This window comes from Parus major, chromosome 23 (assembly GCF_001522545.3).
Source record: "Parus major isolate Abel chromosome 23, Parus_major1.1, whole genome shotgun sequence".
Taxonomy (NCBI): Eukaryota; Metazoa; Chordata; class Aves; order Passeriformes; family Paridae; genus Parus; species Parus major.
The window spans coordinates 25,792-47,242 of record NC_031791.1 but is presented as its reverse complement, the minus strand read 5'-3'; the positions used below and the strand labels follow the sequence as shown (position 1 = coordinate 47,242).

General features: G+C 55.1%; 2 protein-coding genes across 5 annotated transcripts; both read right to left on the bottom strand.

Annotated features, from left to right (window-relative positions):
* Positions 1 to 133: 133 nt before the first annotated feature.
* Positions 134 to 6,533, bottom strand: MTFR1L (mitochondrial fission regulator 1 like). 4 transcript variants are annotated; one of them, XM_015649411.1, is made up of 7 exons: positions 6,444 to 6,533; positions 6,299 to 6,364; positions 5,277 to 5,381; positions 4,525 to 4,634; positions 3,848 to 4,059; positions 3,312 to 3,639; positions 134 to 1,082 (listed from the first exon to the last, which is right to left on the bottom strand). In XM_015649411.1, the coding sequence occupies exons 2-7, from the start codon at positions 6,311 to 6,313 to the stop codon at positions 977 to 979; spliced, it is 876 nt and encodes a 291-aa protein (XP_015504897.1). In that variant the 5' UTR covers positions 6,314 to 6,364; positions 6,444 to 6,533; the 3' UTR covers positions 134 to 976. The 4 variants fall into 4 exon arrangements, with proteins under 4 accessions (XP_015504897.1, XP_015504895.1, XP_015504896.1 ...); XM_015649409.3 differs by lacking the exon at positions 6,299 to 6,364 and having other exon boundaries at positions 134 to 870; positions 957 to 1,082; positions 6,444 to 6,527; XM_015649410.3 differs by lacking the exon at positions 6,299 to 6,364 and having other exon boundaries at positions 134 to 738; positions 957 to 1,082; positions 6,444 to 6,527.
* A 489-nt stretch (positions 6,534 to 7,022) lies between these two features.
* Positions 7,023 to 21,440, bottom strand: SELENON (selenoprotein N). The gene is made up of 12 exons (XM_015649407.2): positions 21,317 to 21,440; positions 17,701 to 17,818; positions 16,574 to 16,704; positions 15,912 to 16,124; positions 15,121 to 15,245; positions 14,334 to 14,471; positions 13,493 to 13,574; positions 12,456 to 12,644; positions 11,443 to 11,548; positions 10,631 to 10,743; positions 9,907 to 10,008; positions 7,023 to 9,026 (listed from the first exon to the last, which is right to left on the bottom strand). The coding sequence occupies exons 1-12, from the start codon at positions 21,428 to 21,430 to the stop codon at positions 8,856 to 8,858; spliced, it is 1,602 nt and encodes a 533-aa protein (XP_015504893.1). The 5' UTR covers positions 21,431 to 21,440; the 3' UTR covers positions 7,023 to 8,855.
* Between the last annotated feature and the right edge of the window lie 11 nt (positions 21,441 to 21,451).

Genomic DNA, 21,451 nt, shown 5'->3' with positions numbered 1-21,451 from the left:
GATGATGATTTAATTTTTTCAAGGAAGTCCAGGTGGATTAAGAAGCCCCTGGCACCTGAATGTCTGGGATTCCACCCTCCCATCCTGCCCCACCCCACCCTGGGCGCAGCAATAACCCCACAGACCATCAGTGTCTTATTAAGGCTCCATTTTATAGAAAGGGGAAAAAAAACATACTTTAAATACAGCCATGAGGGAACGTGGAGCTGGGGGAGAACTCTGAGTGAGGGGGAACTGCAGCCACAGCCAAGGCCAAGCTCCTTCCCTGCTCTGCTTGGGGTGCTGGGCCCTTTGCACTGGTGCAAGGTCAATAAATAAGACCTTTGGAAGGCGAAATGAAACACAAACTGGGGATACAGGGACTGGTAATGGAACATTGAATTACTGGCAAGAAATTAAGGCCGTTCTGTCATGCAACTGTGGGCTGATCTGTGAGAGAAGAAACACCCAGGGCACACAAAATCCCTCAGGCACGAGCCAGGGGGTGGTTTGGGAAAAGAAACAGCTTTTCCCTTCATGATCCAACAGCCTCCAAAAGCCCTGGAGAGCTGGAAACACTCATGAACTCGTTCTCAGCAGCTCAGGGTGAAGGACTGGAGGTTTGTCCTGCTCACACTGGACATGGGAACTGCTTCTATCCTCACAGCTTAATGCTTAACTGGAACCTAAGGAAAAGTGCAAGGTAGAAAGAGCTTCATCTCCAGGAGATCCTCACCAGTCACCAACAGCAAAACACAGCTGGGAAAAAGGAAAAAAAAAAAAAAGCTTCCATCTTCTTAAAAAGGTTTTTCTTAAATAGAACAACAGGTGGAAAAACACATCAAATCCAAAGGGTCTCTCCCAACCGAGTGTCCGGTGCACAAACCACGTCTGATGAATAAAAGAGGCAAAAGGCTCGATCCTTAGGAGAAGGCAGCTACTGTGGAGGAGATTTTGGGAGCATAAATGTTGCTTACAGAGCTGAGTGACAGCAGCATCACTTCTCCTTCAGGGCCAGGTCTTCATCCTTCAGGGCAAATTTCCTCCTCAGGACCTCGGCGATGAGCACGGCCGGGTCCTCCTCCTTCATGGAAGGGCGGTTCCTGCAGGGGGATAAAAGCACTGGGAATCAGCCCAGACAGGAGCCACAATTCCTGATTAACAGGGTCTCTCCAGTGCTCCCCTGCAGCTTTTATCTTGAGATGCTGTCACAAGTGGAGGAGGTGTAAGAAAAACACCACAAAACAACGAAAACAGGGAAAATTCAGCCCTTTGGTGTCGGGCTGGAAAAGCAGGAACTCACCTGGAGCTCGTTTTGTGGCTCCAGGGGGATCCTGGAAATCTCATCCTCAAAGCTCTGGGTAATTCTTATTCCACTGTGCTGATACCAAGCAATCAACCCAAAACTTCATTAATTACTTAGAGTAATTCTCCACATCATCCCCTCCATATAAATCAACCTTCAGTGAGGTGTTTGGGGGAAAGTCCTGGAAGTGTCTGGGTTTTTTATTTTTCATTCATTTTGTTGCACTATGGATTTCTGCTTCCTTATTCCAATCTGGGACATTCCAGGCATTTTAAAGTGCAGATTTCCTTGCACTACACGAGTTCTCCTGTTCTCAGGGCAATCTGCCTCCCTCAACAAGTTCACACAAGCAGCTCCTTTTAGAAGATTATTTTTACAGGAGGCCAAACCTCAGTTCTTTTCCCTCAGGTACCATGGTTTTGTTTATAACCTGTAATAATAACCTCAGAACTTTATTTCTTTCATAGCTGAAGCCCTCCCTCACTCAGAAAACATTATGGGAGCTTTAAACATTCCTAAAAGATAAAAAAAACCACCAAAAATCCCTGGAATATTTCCACCAGACACTGGAACAGGCTTTAGTTCACATTTGCTGAAACAGGGACATTTCTGCAAGTTCCTCACTCGTTCCTGAAGCTTCTAAAGCTGAGTTTAAACACCAAGGCTGAGTTTAAACACCGAGTCCCACACAGCAGCAGCAGAGAAATTTCTATGTAATTATCTTTTCAAGCATCTTTTGCATCTTGAAGCACCTTTTTTCCTCCACTTGAAGAGCACCTGACCCTCTTCAGGCTTCCCAGTGCTGCCCAGTACAGCTGGGGGAGCACAGGGGCTGCTCAGAATTAGGAATTAAAGCTCATCAAATAATGAACATCTGTAATTAACTTAATTTTTCAGCTACCTGCAACTCTTCAGATAGCTTTAATTGAGCTGTAATAACCTCAAGCCATCATTGCTGAGTGCAGGAGAGGCAGAGAAGCTGATGAGGGAGAAAATGGTTCAGCTGCAGCCTTGGTGTGGCAGCATTCCCTGCAAGAGCAGGGCCCAGCTCTGGATAATCAGCCAAGGATGGGCTCCCTCTGCACACCCTGGACCCCAGGAAGAAGGATCTGGCAGCTCCCCTCTGAAAAACCACAGCAAAGGGGTGAATTTTGTGAGGTGTGCCACCCCCTGATGCTCTGGGTGTGCAAGCTGAGCGTGCTCCTCTCATCTGACTTTAATTTTTTCAGTGCTGACAATCTGATTCCTTTCAAACCAAATTAGGAAGCAGCAATTGTGCACAGCCACCACCCAGTGTGGTATTTTTGGCCAGGAATCTCACACAACAGAATGAAAAACGTGGAGACTGAGCTCCAGCACTGAGATCTGAGCGTGTGGAAGGCAGGTGGCACAGCCAGAACCAGAGAAGGAACTTTCTCAGCTGGGCAGGATCTTGTCCATGGAGCAGTTTCAGGAGTTCTCATGATCAGAACTTGTCAATTCCTCATGAGACAAGTGCAAACTCACCCTGCCCACGCTCAGAGCTGGGCCAGATGAAGAAGCACAGAAGCTGAGAAGCTCCACGTGTTAAATCCCCGAACGCTCCACGTTGGAAAAGCTGCTGAGCTTCCCAACTGCCTGGGAATGTGAGGTGGGCTAAGAGCAGCACTTTCCTCTCTCTGAAAGCTGCCAACACACACAGGGCTGCTGTGCATCTGGGCAAACACAGCTTTTTGTCAGGTGAACAAGCTGGAGCAGCCAAACCTCGGGATAAGCAGTTTAAATTCCCCTCCGCTATTTCCCACCCAGGAAAAAACAAAACCAAAACAAACCAGGAATGTGTGACCAAGTTCTGTCCCAAAGAGATATTTCCCCCATGAAAATTCTCCATTATTTCCTATCCCAGAAAGGCAAAAACCCCAGGAATGGGTTACCAGGTTCTGCTCTGAGCAGGCATTTCCCCCAGTAACGAAGGCCACAGAGCAGCAGCCAGCGCCGTGTCCAGGATTTGACACAAAACAAAAAGAGAAGTTCAGGAAACACTTACAAATCTTTGCTCTGCTTCATCCTATGAATGTCTTTGAGAATTCCCATCATGTCAGCAAAGCTGCTGGCCTTGGAGAGGGACACGGAGTCCTCCTCGTCGGGGTCCTTGGGCTCTGGCCTGCAGCTCTCGGAGGCGGAGCAGAGCTCGGCCACCGAGGGCAGCTCGGCCACCGAGGGCAGCTCGGGGCTCTCCAGCTCTGCCTCCTCCTCCGTGATGTCGCTGATCACAAAGGATGTGGTGGACTGGAAAGAGGGTCCAAAACAATGCACAGGAGAAGAGGCATTTGAGCTCCCTGGAGATAACAGGTCTGGTGTCAGCTGGGCAGAGGCTGGGAGAGGAAACAAGAGGTGGATGGGTGAACTCACAGAAAACGTCGTGGGGCGGCTTTTCCACAACACAACGGAATATAAACCTGAACACAGCCCCTGAGCTGCCCCCAGAGCCAACATCCCACCAAGGGAGCTGCTGGGAAACAGCCCTGAGTGAGCCTGGAGGGAACAGCAGAGCTCAGCCCCCAGCAGAAATCGCCGTCCTACCTGACTCTGCAGCCACGATCTTTGCGATCTGGCTCCGGAGGTGACTCAGCTCATCCTGGAGCTCTGTGGTCCTGCTCAGGGCTGGCAAACCAGGCTTTTTCAGGGCCAGCAGCTTCTCCTCCTGCTTCCTCAGGTTGGGCACTGAGGCGTTTCTCTGGATCACTGTGAAGGGACTGGGCTTCCACTTGTGCTTCAGCGGGCGAGTGTCACTTCTGGGGACAAAAATCCGTCAGTCACCAAGCCCAAACCTCTCCATGACAAAGCCTGGCCTCCCCTGAGGGCAGCAGAGCCTCAGACAGAACAAATGGAGCTTCTGTGTCCCACCAGAGGGAACACAGGAAACTGCAGCTGCTCCTGGATCCCTGGAAGTGTCCAAGGCCAGGCTGGAGAAGGCATTTCAGACCTGGGAGAACTCAACCCTTCCATTTCCTGCCCAGAAAACGCTCTGGAGCAGGGGTTTCTCTGCACCAACCAGTGAGTGAAACAGAACATGGCACAGGCTCCTGGCACTTCCTACAGGAATTCCTCTCCAGATACTCTGACATTTTTTTCCCCTCCTTTTAGGAAAAACATCTTTCAAGAGGCACCCCTCAGACCCTGAGGGGACTGGAGGTTGTGGTTGTCTGAGCAGTGTCTGGCCTGAGCTCTGTGCCAGAAAGCAGGGGGTGGAAACCCACCTGACCCTGGCGTAGGTCTCCTCATCGTCTGCAGCGATCCACACGATGTCAGCCAAGGTGGGCACGGGGGGCACATCACCCAAATACAGATCTGAGACACTTGGCAGAACCTGGCAAGAAGGAAACGCTGCTAAGGAGATGCTGTTTGCTCTCCTGGAGCTGCCCCAGCTGGGCTGTCAGAGCCCCTGTCCTCAGCAGCTGTGTCTGGCACAAGCACAGCAGCAATTCCAGCAGGTTTCCTTTAGTTTGCACAGTTGTTCATGTTTTTTGAGCTGGCAGGTAAATCCTTTGGGTTTGAGAACTGCTGTGCTTCCCTGGTCAGCTCCTGCTCCTTCCTGCTGTGTGTCTGAGGCAGGAGGGGACACCTGATCCAGGCCACGTGCAACACTCTGGCACCGAGTGCCAGCCCTGAGCTCCAGGGTGACGTCAGGGACAATCCCTGGGAACAGGCCCAGAGGACACCAGGCTCCCTGGAGGTCACACAACAAAGCCCTGGGGCAGCAACTCCACCCTTCCATCTCCTCCAGCTCAGACACTGCCTGAGCAGGGATTTCCTCAGGCTGCCAGTGATCACTTTACAAGAACAGAATGCAAGAAAAAAAAGAATTTAAAAAAAAAAAAATCTTTAATTTAACTGTACTGGTGCAGGTTTTGTGGCTACAACTCTGTGGATGTGTGGAGGTAAAACAGCACCTGATGGCAGTGCCCTGTCGTGCCCCAGCTCCTCCTGCCACCCCCAGGCTGTCACTCACCTCGAAGGTGGCCCTGGGACAGGGCTTCAGGGGCAGGTTGGAGCCGATCATCCTGACCACGCTGCGAGCTGAGCCATGGGGCTTGTTCTGCCAGATGGGGATGGTCTACAAGAACCCACAGCACACAGTTAATATCTCCAGTCAGTGCCCTTCTTGAAATTCATTAAATTGGAAATCCTCCTAAGCTGTCAAGGTCTGATCTCTGATTTTTCATCTCCACTTTTAATTGAGAATCTGCTGATAACTGAGGTCCCCAAATGTGAACACACATTTCACAAATGTGTGTTCAGCTGAGCACAGGTGACAGCCAGGCAGCTGCAGGGGCATTTAGAACATGGGTGTAGTGTCCTCAGGACTGAAAACTAAAAGCACCCAGTAACAGGCACTGTCAATGGGCATTATCACAAAGGAAAACTTGGCAAAAGGAGGAAAACAGCAACACATCAAGGCCCAGGGGGCAAATGACATCAAAATGAAGTGTCGTTCAAGGGACACTCCTGCTTTGACAGCACTGTTAAATATCCCAGGGCAGATGTGTCTCCTTCCCTGGAGATACCGCACACCGTGCTGGGGAACCTGCTCTGGGAGGCTCTGCCTGAGCAGGGCCTGCACCTCCAGCGCTCCCTTCCCACCTGACCCATTCTGGATCAGGCTGAACATTCCTTGCGTGACAAGTCTATGGCCCAGGGCCACGGGGAGCAGCCTTGGAGAGCGTTCTCAGAAAGATCAGCTGTTTCAGAGCTCTCTGGACACTCGTGAAGTGAACCCAAAAGGCCCCGAGCTGTGCCGGTGCCAGGCTGCTGTGGCAGGAGGCAGCACAGGAGCGGAGCGGGGCACAATGGCTGAGCCCACAACGCGGCCGGGAGCGGATTTAGCGCTGACACACCCGCGGCTCCCGAGGAACATTTCACCCCGGACTCTGAGCTGGGGACAGCGCTCTGGGGCGGTTCCCGGGGCAGGAGCCCGGGGAAGGGGCAGGGGACAGCGGCAGCGCCCCGGTGTCCCGGCCCCGTGTCACTCACGGCCTCCGCGTCCATCTCCGCTGGGCTCAGCGCCGGCCGCTCATCGCACCCCGCCGCGTCTGCTCACTGCAACACACAAGGAGCGGCTGCGGCAGCGCCCCGGGCCCGGTCCGGCCGCCCCGGAGCCCCCCGAGCCCCCCGGTACCTGCGGGGCGGCGGCGCAGCTCGGCCCCGCTGCCAGCGCCGGGAGCGGCCCCTCAGCCGCCATCGCCCGGAACCACAAACACGGCCCGCCCCGCGCCTTCCGCAGCAGCGCGCATGCGCCGGGACAGGGACCGGGACACCGGGGACAGGGACCGGGACACCGGGGACAGGGACCGGGACACCGGGGACAGACACCGGGACACCGGGGACAGGGACCGGGACACCGGGGACAGACACCGGGACACCAGGGACGGGAACCGGGGACAGGGGACGGGACAGGGGAGGGGACAGGGGAGGGGACAGGGGACGGGACAGGAGACTGCCCAGGGGACAGAGGAGACAGGGGACATTCCGGGGACAGCGGGAAGACAGCTGGGGACGCCCCAGTGTAGGGGGATTCGTGAGGGACATCTCCGTGAAGGGGCACAGCGAGGAGACACCGCGGTACAGGGGGACACTGGGGACACCCCGGTGTAAGGGGACACTGGGGACACCCCGATACAGGGGGGACACTGGGGACACCCGCTCGCCCCCCGCCCTCCCGCAGCCCCCGGCGGAGGAAGGAGAGCGGAGGCCGAGCTGGAGGATGCACGGATGGTTTTACCGGGGCCGCTCCGCCGCCCCTCCCGGCCGACATCGGCCCGGGCCCGCCGCCGGTTTCGGGCCAGGGCGTCACAAGGCGCGGAGGGGAGGCGGCAGCAGCCGATGTACAGAGAGAACCGAACGCTTGGCACCGGGGGAGCGATGGCGTGTCAGCCCGCAGAGCCCACGGCCGGTGACAAAGGGACACGGGCGGGTCCCCCGGGAGCCCTCGGGATCCCCCAGGCTGCTCCAGCTCGGGGGTGGCTTTGGGGCTCCCTCTGCCACTGCCCAGACTCATCCCCTTCCCCCGGGAGCTCACGGGAGGATCCAAAGGATTTCTCCTCCGAGCTGGAGCCCTGCGGGGATCCGAGCCCCCGAAGGGAGCACAGGACCCGTCTCCGATGCTCCCTGGAGGTTCTGGCACGGCCAGAGCACAGCCTGGCACGCTGGAGTGTGAGAAAGTGCACAGCTAATGCATAGTTACAAAGCCAACACTGAGAAACATCCCGGGGCCATTAATTAATCTCACTAGAGCAATTAGTGAAGTGGCACTGGTTCAGCCCAGAGGTGCAGCGAAGCTCAGTCTCCAGGCTCAGGTATGGACAGGAAGGCTGGGGCAGGGTGGGGACAGGGTAATTTCCACCCCCAGGCTCCTCCCAGGACTTGGAGCCCAGGATTGAAAATTCCTTATCAGAAAAAAAAAAAAAAAAAAAGCTTTTCCCTTAATTTGATTTGGTCCAACAAAATTGTGCTTCAGAGAGCAGAAAAAGCATGACCAGCCAGGGCTGGCTGCAGGCAGCTACTGAAGATGCTTTGTCTCCTCAACGTGCCTGTAGGAATATGTCCTAAAACCCCTTTCACTTAACCTTTCCTTCCCCAAATTACAGAACAAGGCTCACTCTGTATCCAGGCATTGGCACAGAGCAGGAGCAACTGCTCAGGGTGGCTTCAGGTAAGGGATAATGGCTTCATGTCTGAACAATCTCTTTGGGAAAAAATTCCTGAAAATATCTCTTTGTACTTCTGGCTTTTAGAACTGCCTGGTTCTCACCCAGGTGATGCTCTCAGGGCAGCTCCCACAGGAGGAACCCCGTGGTTCCTCACCCAGCACGACCTGGAAGCTCAAAGCAAACTGGGACAGGGCTCCAGCTCCAAGGGGACACCAGGAGAAGCTCCCAGGGAGGGAGGGATGGATGGGTGGGACACTGGGGGAGCTCCTGGGGGCTCAAACTGATCCTCACCTGAGCCCTCTGAGCTGCACCAAACCTGAACACCCCGGTGCCACCCCCAGCACCTCCCTCAGGGGCACAGACCCTGTTTGAGAGCGGCCAGCAGGGCACACAGGGCTGCCCAGAGCTCATCCTCAGCTCCCAGCCCTGTCACACAGATTGTCCCTGCCAGCCAGAGCTGCCCCAGGACAGCAGGCTGGCCCCAGGGTGGGAGCAGGGAGCTGGCTGTGTCCTCACCACGAGTGTTCGGTCGGGATGGCAGCGCTGCTCCCCGCGCTCGGCCACCAGCACTCCTGGGCTCACACCAGTTTCACCAGTCTGAACGGGAGCTGCCAGCAAATGAGGGTGGGTGGCACGCCCAGGCACGTGCACTGGGAATGGATTCAAGTATTTTTCACTCCTGTAAAAATGTGCCTGAACTGAAAAGGGCAGGTTGTGTAAATTGGTACCACCTGGAACTCGGCCTCAAACCAAGATCCAGAGCACAGCCCCGGCCCGGGACTGCCTGCAGTTCATGGCATGGAGATGAGGAGGATTTGCTGTAATCAAAATAGATCTCTGAAGTCTTTGGCCATCTCAGTGGGGCATTCAGGTGCCTGGTTTTAGGGCTGCAGGTACGGTTTTGCTCTCTGCAGCCCTTCCTTCAGGAACTGGAGGTAAGTTGCAGTTGAAGGGTCTTCAAAATTGCTTGAGAAACTGAAGATGCTGCTTTCAACATCTTCAGGCTTCATAGAAGTAATGTCCAGGAAATAGTTGGCATTGATATGGTGAATCTGGCAAAGAAAACAGATGAGAGGAGACTTTTAAGGGCCAGAACAATTCCCCATCTTCTGCCATGGCCTGCAGCCAGGACAGAGGTGACAAGGCTCTTACAGAATATCAAATTCTCTGCAAATGCTAATTCAGGAACCAGAATTCAGGTCTGAATTTCCCAGTCACAGAAAAATGTGTGATCTTCCCCCCAGGGGTGCTGACCCTTTGCTTAGGTTAAGAAGATGATGAAGGTGATTTTGGGAGGCTCAGATCGTGTCTGTGAGCAAGAGCTGGGGAGATGGAGCTGCAAAACCAGCACCCGAGCTTCCAACACTTCCTGCTGCCCCACGGAGCTGGAAAAGGGGGACACTGACCCACTGTGGCTGCTGAGCTCTGTCACAGCCCACAGCCTGTGGGGACAGCGAGGGGACCCTGCAGGTGTGACCAGCTGGTGTCTGGGCAGGATTAGCCCAGCAGCTGACACAGACCAGGCTGCCAAGAGTCAGGAGCTGCTCCCCAAATGCAGGGGGGAAGGGAAGTGGGGGCTGCTGGGGAGCGTGTGGGATCACTAATGGCTGAGCTGCTGGCAGCACTCTGGGGAGTCAAGAGAGATAAATGTGCTGGAAGGTCCTGATCAGGAGATTTTCTTCAGAGGATCAGCACAAAGGGCCATGGGTGCAGGAAACAAAGCTACAGTGGCTTCCCAAAGCTCAGGGACAGTGAGGAATCACACTTGGTTCAAGTCTGTTCTGCCCCTGCCCAGAGCTGCTGCTGGTCTGTCTCTGAATACAAATACATTTGTTTCAGATTTCTGGGTAAAGGGACAAAGGCTCAAGGGGCAGCCCCAGGTCTGGGAGGCCCTGCAGAGAACACGTTCCCTGGGGAAGAGCCCAGCCCTACCACCGTGCCGTTGGGGAGGCAGATGATCATCTCCACAGGGAAGTTGTATTTCTCCAGGTGCAGCTCGGCCAGTTTGCTGTGGAACTCATTCTCTCTGTTGCTCTGCAGGGAGATACCAAAACCACACGTTTGCACAGCCCAGAAGTGGCAGAATGGCACAGGGGGAACACACAGAGCAGAGGAGAGAGGGAGGGAGGGACCAGAGAGCTGCTTTGCAGTGTAGTGGTAACTGGTACCATTCTCACAGGCTGCTTTCCCATTCCCTTTCAGGCTCCCTCTCTCATTTCAGCTGCAGATTTTCTCCCCAGACAATAAAATCACCCCATCACAGACACATCAACAGTCTGATCCCAGCCTTTCCCAGAGTCTCCAGCTCTGTGACTGATCCCAGCTGACAGCACAGCCTCAGAAGTGGGGAAAGGCACCATCAGGAGCCTCAGGGTTCAGACAGTTATTTGGTTATTTGTTTGTCCCCTGGGCTGCAGGGGAGTCAGTTGGTTGATGGCACCAGAGGCCTTGGGCAGGGCTGTCTCACAGAGAAGCATCTGGTTTAGCTTTAAACCTGGCAGCAGGACAGAGCCAAGGGGGTCACTGTGCCACTCCTCAGCCCGCCTCCATCTGCCGTCTGCCTGCTGTGGCCGAGGACAGGGAGGGCTTGAAACAAAAATCCCCCCTGGAACGGGTGGGAGCTCCCCTGGCACCCCCAGCAGAGTGTGAGCCTCACCTGCAGCTCCTCCAGCTCCTTCACCAGGGACCAGCTGCTGATGAAGCTCTGGTTCAGCAGGGCGAGGATGGGCGAACTTTCCAGGACGGTCTCCCGGAGAGTTCGCCCCGAACCTGGCACAGGAAAAGGCACAGGAGGCTTTGCTGAGGTCACTGTCACCATGCTCAAAGCCACCTGCTGAGCCCCCAGGCCTCCCCAGTGTCTTTTTGCTCCGTTGTTGGCAGTTTTTCCATGGCTTTTGTTGCTGCAGGTGCTGCTGGCAGGGAGGGCTCGGCAGAGCAGAGCCCAGGCCAGGCCCAGGAGGCCCAGGAGAAGTCAGCCATGGAAGCCACCCCGAGTGCCCCTTGCTGTTCACACTGAGCACAGCCCAGTGCTGAGGGGTTTTCAGGGCAGACAGGACTGAGGAGACCCTTCCCCTCCTGCCCAACGTGGCACAGAAGATCTCAGCCACTGAGGGGGAAAAGCTGCACATTGGGACAGCCCCAAGGCCAGGCTCTGGCCTCTCCTGTGCAGGTGCCAGGGACAAGGCAGAGACAGCAGTGCCCCTTTTCCCTGCCAGTGCTGCCTCTCCCCCAGCAGGAAAAAGGGGAAAGACCAGACCTCAACAAAGGCACCTGACTCCCAGCTTGTCTCAGACAGAGCTGGTGCTGCCACTGGGCAGCTGTGCTGACACCAGTAATTAATTCCCCACTCCCAGCCTGTGCCTGTTCAGCACCTCCAGAGCCAAAACAAGTGACACAACATTTCCTGCTGGCTCCTGAGCCCCAGCTCTCCTCACACCATCCCTCCAGCCACGCTGGGGTTGTCCTCACCTCAGCAGGACTGGTCATCCAGGGCACCCCAGAGCAGGATGGAGTGCACCAGCTTCTTCTCTGCTTGTGCCCTCTCAAAGGCTTCTGTGAAGGGCAGGTAGGAGATCTGGGGGCAGAGGGACAGCGTGAGGAACAGGCACAGAACAGCCCAGCTCCAACAGGAGCTCTGAAGGAACCAGACCCAGGGGTGACACACACAGAGCTCCATCTGCAGCAGGACCTGCAGATTTAAATGTGACAGCTGTGCTGTGGTCCCCCTGTCCCCGGCACCTGCAGAGCCTTGATCTCACACACTGCAGAGAACATCTGCAGCAGGGTGGCCAGGCTGTCTGCAAGCCCCCCTCAGCTGCTGGGAAATCTGGCCTTGAGCTATTTATTACCAAATCTCCTGAAACAGCCTGAGAACTGGCTGTGAGGGAGCCTGCTCCGATCACTCCAATGAAAGGAACTGCTATTAACATCTTGGCAGCCTGAAGGGACGTTTGTAAGCTCAGGCACAAGGAGGCAGCCACCAAAACGTGTCCCTTCAGCCAAGGAAGCAGTGACAGGCAGTAGCCATCTGCTCCACAGCCTGCTGGCATGTTAAATAGTTTGGGTCACCCAGAGCTATAAATCTGTGTCTGGCTGAAGGCTGCAGAGGCACAGGCAGACCTTGTGTTCTCTGCTGATAAGGAAAGCTTGGTCCAGAGGCACCTGGCTGCTGTAGAAGTGATGCCAGAGGAAAAAGCTGTCTGTTAGCAGCACAATTACCTGCCTGCTCCAAAATCAGCAGCAGCCACTGATAAGAGGCAGGAAGGATGAGCCTACACTCACAGTGCAATCCTGGGGACACCTGACATGGAGCTTTGCTGCTGCCTGTGCTGCTGTGTGACCCCAAACACCTTGGGACAGCCTCCCAGCGCCCTGGATGCTGCTCAAGCTGCGGCCTCGGGACTCTGCAGGCCCTCCAGGTCACTGGATGGCACAATCTGCCCCAAATCGATGTGCCAAGGAGAGCCCAGCCCCTTCCTCACCTTCTTAAATGGATACATGGCCACTTCCAGCCTGTGGGCTGCCTCCTGCCAGGGGATCTCCTGCTGCCAGGTGATCTCCTCGAACACAAACTGGATGGGCTCCCCTGAGGGGTCCCTGCTGTCCAGGACGTTCCCGTTCTTGTCGTGGATCACGGTGGGGATCGAAGGCCCTGTGGATTCCAGCTCCATCTGCAGGGAACAGGCTGGGCTGGACCCTGCACACAGCCCTCTCCTGGGCTCCAGGACAGGATACAGATCCCAAATCTCCCAATGAAGGTACAGCTTGATCTCCCATCTCCTGGAGCTGCGTTTTACCAGGAAATGAACTTCATTTCCCTCGGTGTGGCTGTGCTCACTGGATTGGAAATGCAGAGACTCCACTCTCCCACCTTCCCCGTGGAGGTTACTGACTGTGGGACACCAGATCCTCTCAATCATTAGGATCTGCTGGGCTAACTCTTGCTCCTGTCACCAGCTCAGCTCTGGGAAGCCACAAGAGGGAGCAGCAGGAAAAGCTGCCCAGGAGCTTCCCTGTGTGTTCTGGTACAGCTGAAATGATTCTGCTAAATCTGCTTTCCTGACTTTTGCCAATTAAAAATAAACATGACTCCAGTTCAGGAGAAAACAGGCCTGTTGAATTCAGGCATTCAGAATTCTGACTTGTGTTTCCTGTCCCAAGAGCTGGGATTACCACAGAACAGGGGAACAACCTCGTGCAGTTTCTAAATCCAGACCCACTGCTGTTCATACCCTGCTCTGGGCTCAGCTCCTCATCTTCCCTCCTGCCTGTCAGGGGATGTTTTAAAAAAGGAAAGAGGAAAAAGGATTCAACCCACACCGAGGGGAAAAAGGGATGTATCACAAGAACTGGGAACAGCCACACAGCTGCAGAGGGCACACACAGCTAAACTGTGCTGAAATGATTGAGAGAGGCTCTAAGGAATGGGGTCACAGAGGCTCCACAGCTCAGGGCTGTGGCAGCACAAAGCCCTGAGGAGAAGCTGGGCTCGTGTGGAGCACCAGGAGAGGGCACAGACCTGGGGCAGGTATCCAATGTCCACTTCCATGTTGCTGCTCTCGCTCGCCCCGTACAGCCACTCCATGTCCACGTTCAGGGACCTGCATGGGGAACCCAAGAGTCACCCAGGGCTAAAGCTGTGCTTGGGGAACCCCAAACAAATGGGAACATCCTCTGCAGGGTCAGCACTGAACCCAGAGCCTCTGGAGAGCTCTGTGCTCCCTGCACCAGCCCAGGAACAGCAGGGCCCAGGCACCCAGCCAGCACTCAACACCTCTGAGCTCTGTCAAATGACAGAGATGTCTTTGCTCCCTCTTCCTTCCCAGCACTTCACTCGCACATTCTGATCCCGCTGAACTTTTAAAAAGTGGTTTTTTGGATGTAAAAGGCTGCTGGCAGTGCCCAAAGTGTCTGCTGGCTGTTAAGAAAAGTGCTGACAGAGCCACTGGGGTTGAGTCGCCAGGGTAACATTGTAATAAATTTCCACTCCTGTCATGGGCAAAGAGATTTGAAGCTTCTTCCCCCTGAAACACTCCCAGCTCCTTGCCAGAGAGCAGGAACCAGCTGGTGCAAAGCTCTGCACACAAAACCTTAACCTGTGAGACTCCAAGCAAAAAAATCTCCTGGAGGAGGAGCATCAGGCCTTGCTGAACTTCGGTGCTTGCAGGAACAGGGACTGCCAGTCCTGCCACATCCTGCCCATCCCTCCCCATCCTCCCAGTTCCAGGGGACAGTCACTGGGGAGGGAATCAGGCCCTGGATGGGTCAGGGATGCTCAGTGATGGAGAAATGCATTTACAAGCAACTGCAGAGCTCAAATCACTCAGATTTTCCAAGAGATGAGAGGGAAGCTGCTGTACCTGTTGTTAGGAACAAAGAGCCTGAAGTCCCTGACGTGGGAAGAGTCCTTGGACAGGACAATGTAACCTGTGAACTGTCCTGGGGAAAACCAGAAGGGGAAGTTTGGTGGCTCATTCAGCTGGAATTCAGCGTGGATCCTGAAAGGAGAGAGGAGCCATCAGCTGGGATCCTGCACTGCAGGGAAAAGCTGTCTCCAGGCACCCAAAATTCTGAATCTAAACTGGGCAAGTGAGGTGGAGCTTAAAAATCTTTTCATGTCACACAATGAAGAGGGTGAAAGACTGGAACAGATGCCCTGGGTCAGGAGCATCTCCAGCATCCACACCTTCTGGAATTGGGCATCCAAGAAGGATGAAACACTTTATCATTCCTTGAAACACAGGGACAGAACAAAACCCCTTTAGCCCCCACTCCAGCCTCACCTGACACATAAAAGCTGCGTGTAACACTCCCAGTAAAACAATTCTGTGGGCTGTCCCCCTTGGAAAGACACTGCACCCCCTGAATAACCTAAATCTAACAAAATTCTTGCTAGCCAGATTCTCCCCTGTGAAGCAGGGTGATGTCCTGTGTGAGGACACAGTGCCACTGGCAGCACAGGTGACTTTTGGCTTGAACCACCCTCCCCTCTGTCCCAGCCACGCCAGTCCTGGTGTCCCTTGGGAACACCCTGCACGGTGCCACCACTCCTGTGCCCTCTGCCAGGGGCTCCCAGCAGCCTCCTGCCCTGCCCTGGCACGGGGGACAGGCTCAGGGTGTCCCCCAGGGGTGTCCCCTGGGGCTCACCGGAATGCTATGGTGTAGTAGAAGCTGCTGCTGGCCTGGATGCAGGCCACGGCTCCCTGCGGGGCAAAGCGCGTCTTCACGAAGGGCCGTGGGTGGAACATGCTCAGCAGCCTGTGGATCAGCACCTGCAGAAGGAATTGGAGGAGCAAGAATGACAACTGCTCCTCCACACAGCTCCAAAGCAAACCTGAGCAGGAGGGTGAGAGAATGGCTGTGATTTATCACCCAGCTCAGAGACCGACCTAATCACACGCCGAGGAGACAAAGCAAGGCCCTGCTGTCACAAATAAATCCATCATCCACGCTGCCTGTGCTACACCCCTGCTCTGCAGCTCTCCACCAGCCCAGGCAGAACAGCAAACTGATGTGCAAGGCTGCCTCCACCACTGCTTCAGCCTTGGAAGGGGTGGGAGTGCAATCACGGATCCCAGCAGGCTCAGTTACACCAGCCCCCAGGGGAGGGGATGCACAGCCAGGCTTTACCTGCTGAGCACACACAGAGTCCCACTCGTCACCTGAAGGCTCAGCTGGCCACTGCTCCACCAGGAATGACCCCACAGGTGTTTTCTGAGTAGCCCTCTCTGGGAAAAAGCTATCCTCAAACCCCACACAATTAACAAACATGATGAAGTTGCTCCAGTCAGCCTCATCTGGCTGTGACAGACACAAAGAGCTTTTTGCCTGCTCTCAGCTTTACCTCCACTTTAGGTGCTCCTGGCTACACACTACAGAATTCCTGCTTCCTTAGAAAATCCAGGATTTTCACATAAAATCTGAGCTTCATATCTCACCTCTTTGCCCTTGGGAGGTGGAGGGTAAAACCTGTTGTTGGAGAGGTACCCAGTGAAGATGTTCAGTTCACTGGGAATTATCCACCACGGATCCCCAAGATCCAGGTTGTTCTTTGGAGGGAGAAAGGCTTTAAACTGCCTGGCAAGCAGGACACTCCTAGGGACTGCTGGGGCTGTCCAGTTCCTCAGCCCAGACAGAGCCACGTGGGAAATCTGTGAACAGAAGATGCTGTCAGAGCCCAGAGCAGAGTCTCCCAATGTGCAGTGATGTCATGGATGCAGGGAGGCTTTGGAAAAGGGGGAAAAATTACAAATCACATCCCAAATTCTTCTTAGCTCGCCAAACAGTTCTGTCAGCCTTCAAGAATGTGAGAAACGGAGGAGAGGGGAACATGGCATGTAACACCACTGCTTCTGCACTCAGCTGAGGCAGAGCCAGCTCTAATTCCTGCTCCCAGTGTCCCAGGAAGGGAGTTCTGAGAGGGGCAGGTGCTGCTGAGTGCGCTGTAAACCCTGAAATGCTGAGGGAGGCAGCGAGGTCCCTGTCACAGCAAATCCCACGGGATTCAGCAGGACCATGTCCCCTCCCAGTGTATTCCTGGTGCTGTTCCCAGCCCACCAGACGTGTTTATCCCAGAACTTGTGGCCTGCAGGACACCTACTCCCAAGAAACCATCCTTGCTCTTCGTCATTGTTTCCATGACCAAGGGCTGGAATTTGGCCACGATGGACAAAGTCTCCCCATCTGGATCTGGTGTCTCCTCCTCTTCGGATTCTGAGACTGGAGCAACCCCTAGACAAAAGGACAAAAGGAATTCAAGCAGCTGCTTCCCCTCCCTCCCCTTTCAAGCAATTGTGATTACACATTTATCCTGGCAAATCCAGGAGCACTGGGAGTTTCCCAGCTGTCCCCACACAGCAGAACTCAGACCCATCCCCAGACCAGCTCTGGCTGCATGAACTAAAGAGGAATGAACGGATTTGAAGTGGGAGAGGGTGGGTTTAGGTTGGATATTGGGAAGGAATTGTTGGTTGTGAGGGTGGGCAGGCCCTGGCACAGCAGCTGTGGCTGCCCCTGGATCCGTGGCAGTGCCCAAGGCCAGGTTGGATGGAGCTTGGAGCACCCTGGGACAGTGGGAGGTGTCCCTGCCCATGGCACTGGATGGGCTTTAAGGTCCCTCCCAACCCAAACCACTCCATGATTCCCTGCTTCCCTGACTGCAAAGCCCAGGCAGACTCCCAGCCCCTCAGAGCAATCCCAGCACGTGCTGGAGCCAGTCCAGGAGAGCACAAGCAAACCCTGTGTGTGTCCCCACTGTCCATTGTCATCCCCACACTTCTCCCTGCCTGGCACCAGCAGAGCCACTTGCTCTGTGCTGATCCAGTCCCCAGAGATGATCTCCCACAGCTGCCACCCAGGAGAGCTGCCCCAGCTGAATGGAACACTGTGACTCACTGATGTTTTTTGGCCTGGCCTGGCCTGAGCTGGATTTGTTGCATTCACCCATCCCAAATCCCCTTTAAGCTCCAGACAAAGTAACTTATGTACTTTGCTAGTCCCTCAATGGGATCCTCCACCTTGTAAAAACTCCACTTTGTCAAAGTGGTGTCTGGTGCTTAAGCCTTTTCAACAACATGGAAAGCTTCACAGCCTCTCTTCATGTAAATAAGACCCAAAGCAGCAGCAGAAAACAATAAAGTGAATGAAATATTCAGTGAATTCAAGCTGTGGAGTTTGTGATGTTTGGCTGTGTGCAGGGAGGGTTCTGGAAGGCAGACAGGAACCTACCTGTGAGCTTCTCAGCGATGGGCTTGAACTCCTCTGGGCTCAGGTACAGGTCCTTGTTTGTGTCCAGGGAGGAGAAGAGGAACAGCCCCTCATTCCCCAAGGACTTCAGAGCCAGCTCCTGGTTTGGAAAGAAGAGGCAAGTGAGATTTCATTGGAACCTCCTGCAGAAGTCTGGCTGCTCTGGAGTTAATTCCCATTCTTCCCAGCATATCCAGGGGAAAGATTTACGCCCCTTGGCAGGATTTGGTGCTATCTGCAATAGGGATCCCTGTCCAGGAACTGCTGGCACGAGGATATTGAACCTACATCTGCCTGAATAATTCCAACTGAACCATCTGCTCACGTTCAGTGTCTTTTGTCAGAGAAATTCCCCACTTTTTCCAGCTTGTTAGTCCTAAACCTGCAGATCTTTGGAGCACTTGGAGGTGGTGATTGCTGGGATAAACTGATGTGCAGTGAAACAAAGGCAGTCAAATATGTGAGGACCACATTCCAAGAGCACAAAGAGAGGGAGCTGAGCCCTTGGAATTAGAAGCTTCCATTCCTGGTGGGATCCACACTGGCATTACTGCCCTGCTCTGGTCAGTGCCCCTCCAATTCTCCAGCCTCAGAACTGCATGGAATATTTTGGCTCCCTGCTCCCTCAGCCATCCATCAGGGAGTCACAGAACCCATGGTCCTCTCCCGAAATTTCCACAGGATCCCAGCTTCTCTGTGCCTCAGTTCCTCCCTCTGCAAAGCCCCCACAGGGCTCACCAAGGGGATGTCTCCCCTGGAGCAGCCCCAGAAGGGCTCTGGATGCTTCCACATTTCCACTCCGCAGCCTGAAGGGAAAGGGACAGCTTGGAGGCAGAGCAAGAGCTCCAGGGTGGTGTGAGAGGAGGCGAGACAAAGCCCTCAGTGCCAGCCAGCCCTTGGCACATCCCCCAGGATCCACCAGCTTGCCCTGCCACCCCCGGAGCTGGGAGCACAAACACTCTGCATTCTGCTGCTCTCCACTGCCTGCAGCACCACCAGCACCATCCCCAGAGCTCCTGAACCAGTTTATTTTCCATCTGCTGCCTGCCAGCCTGAAGCAGCACTAATGCAGCCTGGAAGGCTTTGCTCCCATCAATTGCAGCTACAAAAGCACTTAAGAGCCTTCCAGGGCAGTTCCAGGGCTGAGACAGAATGAAACAGAGACCCTGGAACTGAGAACGGAGATCTGGATGAGGACATGGCCAAGGACATGAAAAAAATGAAGGGAGATGGTTATTTGTGCAGAGGGACAATCCACTGTCCACACTTAACCTGCTGTTATTCCCTGAATGAATGGGGATGAGCATCCCTGGCTCTGCAAACAGGTAACAGCTCTGCTGTAACAACTCTGCAGGTGCTGCCACATCTGCCAGGGTCACACAAGCCTCGTGCCAGGCTCAGGACCTCTCCCAGCTCCAGAGCTCACCTGTGCTGGGCACAGGGGCTGTAAACTGCTGTCACTGCTGGTCTGGGAGCCAGCTCAGGGCTCTGGCAGGGAGCAGGAGGCTCTGGATGCGTGCCCAGCTCTGAAGGGATGCTCCAGTGCCTCTGCTCTCCTCAGCACAGCACAACTCCTCTGCTGATGGATCTTTTAGAGCCTCTCTTCATTTTGCACTTCACAGGCACAGCTCCCCTCCCCGAGGGATGGGGCTGGAATTTGCATTGCTGGAATGTGGGGAACAGTTATTTTTTTCCCTCACTGAGTGGGGCTGGAGGCAGGAGGAGAGCCAGCTGTGCCCCACAGGGACACGGGAACACCTCTGGCTGCCACAGCAGGACACGAGGTGGGATCACAGGGGCTGGACAAAGCCATGAGCACAGCCCTGACCTGCACTGACCCACGGGCTGAGCAATGACCACCCAGCACAGGGACACAGGAACACCCACCCTGCTGGAGATAAAACCCCAGCCACGGAGGAACAAAAGATCCCACAGAGAACACTCCAGTCCTGCTGCATTTGGACACCAGGGATGACAAAAACGATGTTTAAAAGCAGAGAGAGATGTCAGAGCTTGGCCTGTTGCTTTCTGCTAACATTCACATTAAAGAAAGCTCCCAGAACTTGTTTTTTTTCTTTCTCTTTTTAATCAGGAATTATAAAGAAGACAACTTGTTTGTGCCAGAGGGGTAGGACCGAGCTGTTCCGGTGTTTTTGTAGAGGAACAGAGCTGTGGTTTCCACAAAGAGCTCTCCTCTCCCACCTGCTTGTGGGTTGTTCAGCTAAATAAACATTTCCATAGAAAGAGACAAGACATATGTTTGAAGCAAGAGGAAGAAAAAAATAAAAACCTTGGGCTGTTCACATTTTGTTCTCCTCTCCAGCAGCACCCAGTGACAACTGTTTGCTTGTTCTCCAGAAAAAACAAACCCTCATCAGACCTCTCAGGCTGGGAGCATGTCCTCACCTTCCTGTCCTTGTTGGAAAAAGTCTTCTAATTGACTTGTTTAAACCATTTGTCCCTTTTTGCAAGGCAAGAAGAGACAAAGAGAAGAGGTGGCCTTTAAAAAAACACTTCTCTCTGTACTAGAGGAGTATCAAGAAGGAGAAATCTGCTCTTTTCCCAGAACCTCCTCAGATGTTCGGGGCTGAAACGCAGAGCCAGGGCTGTGATCTCCCACAAAGGAGATCTCCAAAGCTCCCACAGCCACTGGAATTACATGGATTGCAATCAAAAACTGTCAATCAGCCTCATTTAAAACAAAAACCACAAACACAAACCCGAGAAAAAACAGCTCTTGTTCTCCAGCTCACACCCTCCTTTCTTCTGCTGCTTCTCAGTGACCTTTGGAGGCTGTGGCAGGGATGTGAGACTGAGAGCCAAGAGCAGGGGCAGCTGGCCTCAGGTGGTCTTTGGTGGTCACCACAGCTCTGTGGTGGTTCCAGCCTGGTGGTGGCCACCCCTCTCCCTGTGGCTGCCTCAAGCCCAGTGGCCACCACAGCCCTGCAGAGCCTTAGCCTGGCAGTGGCCACCTACCACAGCTCAGCGGTCACCTCCACCCCAGCGACCACCTCACGCCTGGTGGTCACTTCAGCCTGGCTATGGCCAACTCAACTCCAGCAGCCACAATGGCTGTACTCCTCTTAGCCAGCGGTGGCCACCCCAACTGTCCTGGCAGTGGGTGCCTGGTGGCCACCTCAGCCTGGCTGTGGCTACCTCACACCCATCAATGCCTGGTGGTCACCTCAGACCTATCAGTGCCTGGTGGTCACTCCATCCTGGCTGTGGCCACCTCAGACCCATCAATGTCTGGCAGTCACTTCAGCCCGGCTACAGCCCCCTCAGCCCCGGTGCCCACCGGTTCCTGGTGGCCCCCTCAGCCCCGCTGCGGCTCCCTCAGCCCGGCCGCGGCTCCCTCAGCCCGGCTACGGCTCCCTCAGCCCCGCTGCGGCTCCCTCAGCCCGGCCGCGGCTCCCTCAGCCCGGCTACGGCTCCTTCAGCCCCGCTGCGGCTCCCTCAGCCCCGCTGCCCGCCCGCTGCCGCTCCCTCAGCGCGGCGGCCGCCGCCTCCCCTCACGCTGCCCAGGCCGCCATTCCCCCTCCCTCCGCCCGTCCCCGCGGGCCCGTCCCCGCCCCTGCCCGCTGCCCGTGCCCGGTACCTGCCGCCGCGCCGCCTCCGTGTCCCGGTAGTACTTGACGGCCAGCAGCGCGGCGAGCAGGGCCAGGGCCAGCGCCAGGCGCGGAGGGGCCGCCCCGGGGCCCGGCCCCGCCATCGCGCCGGGCCCGCGCCGCGG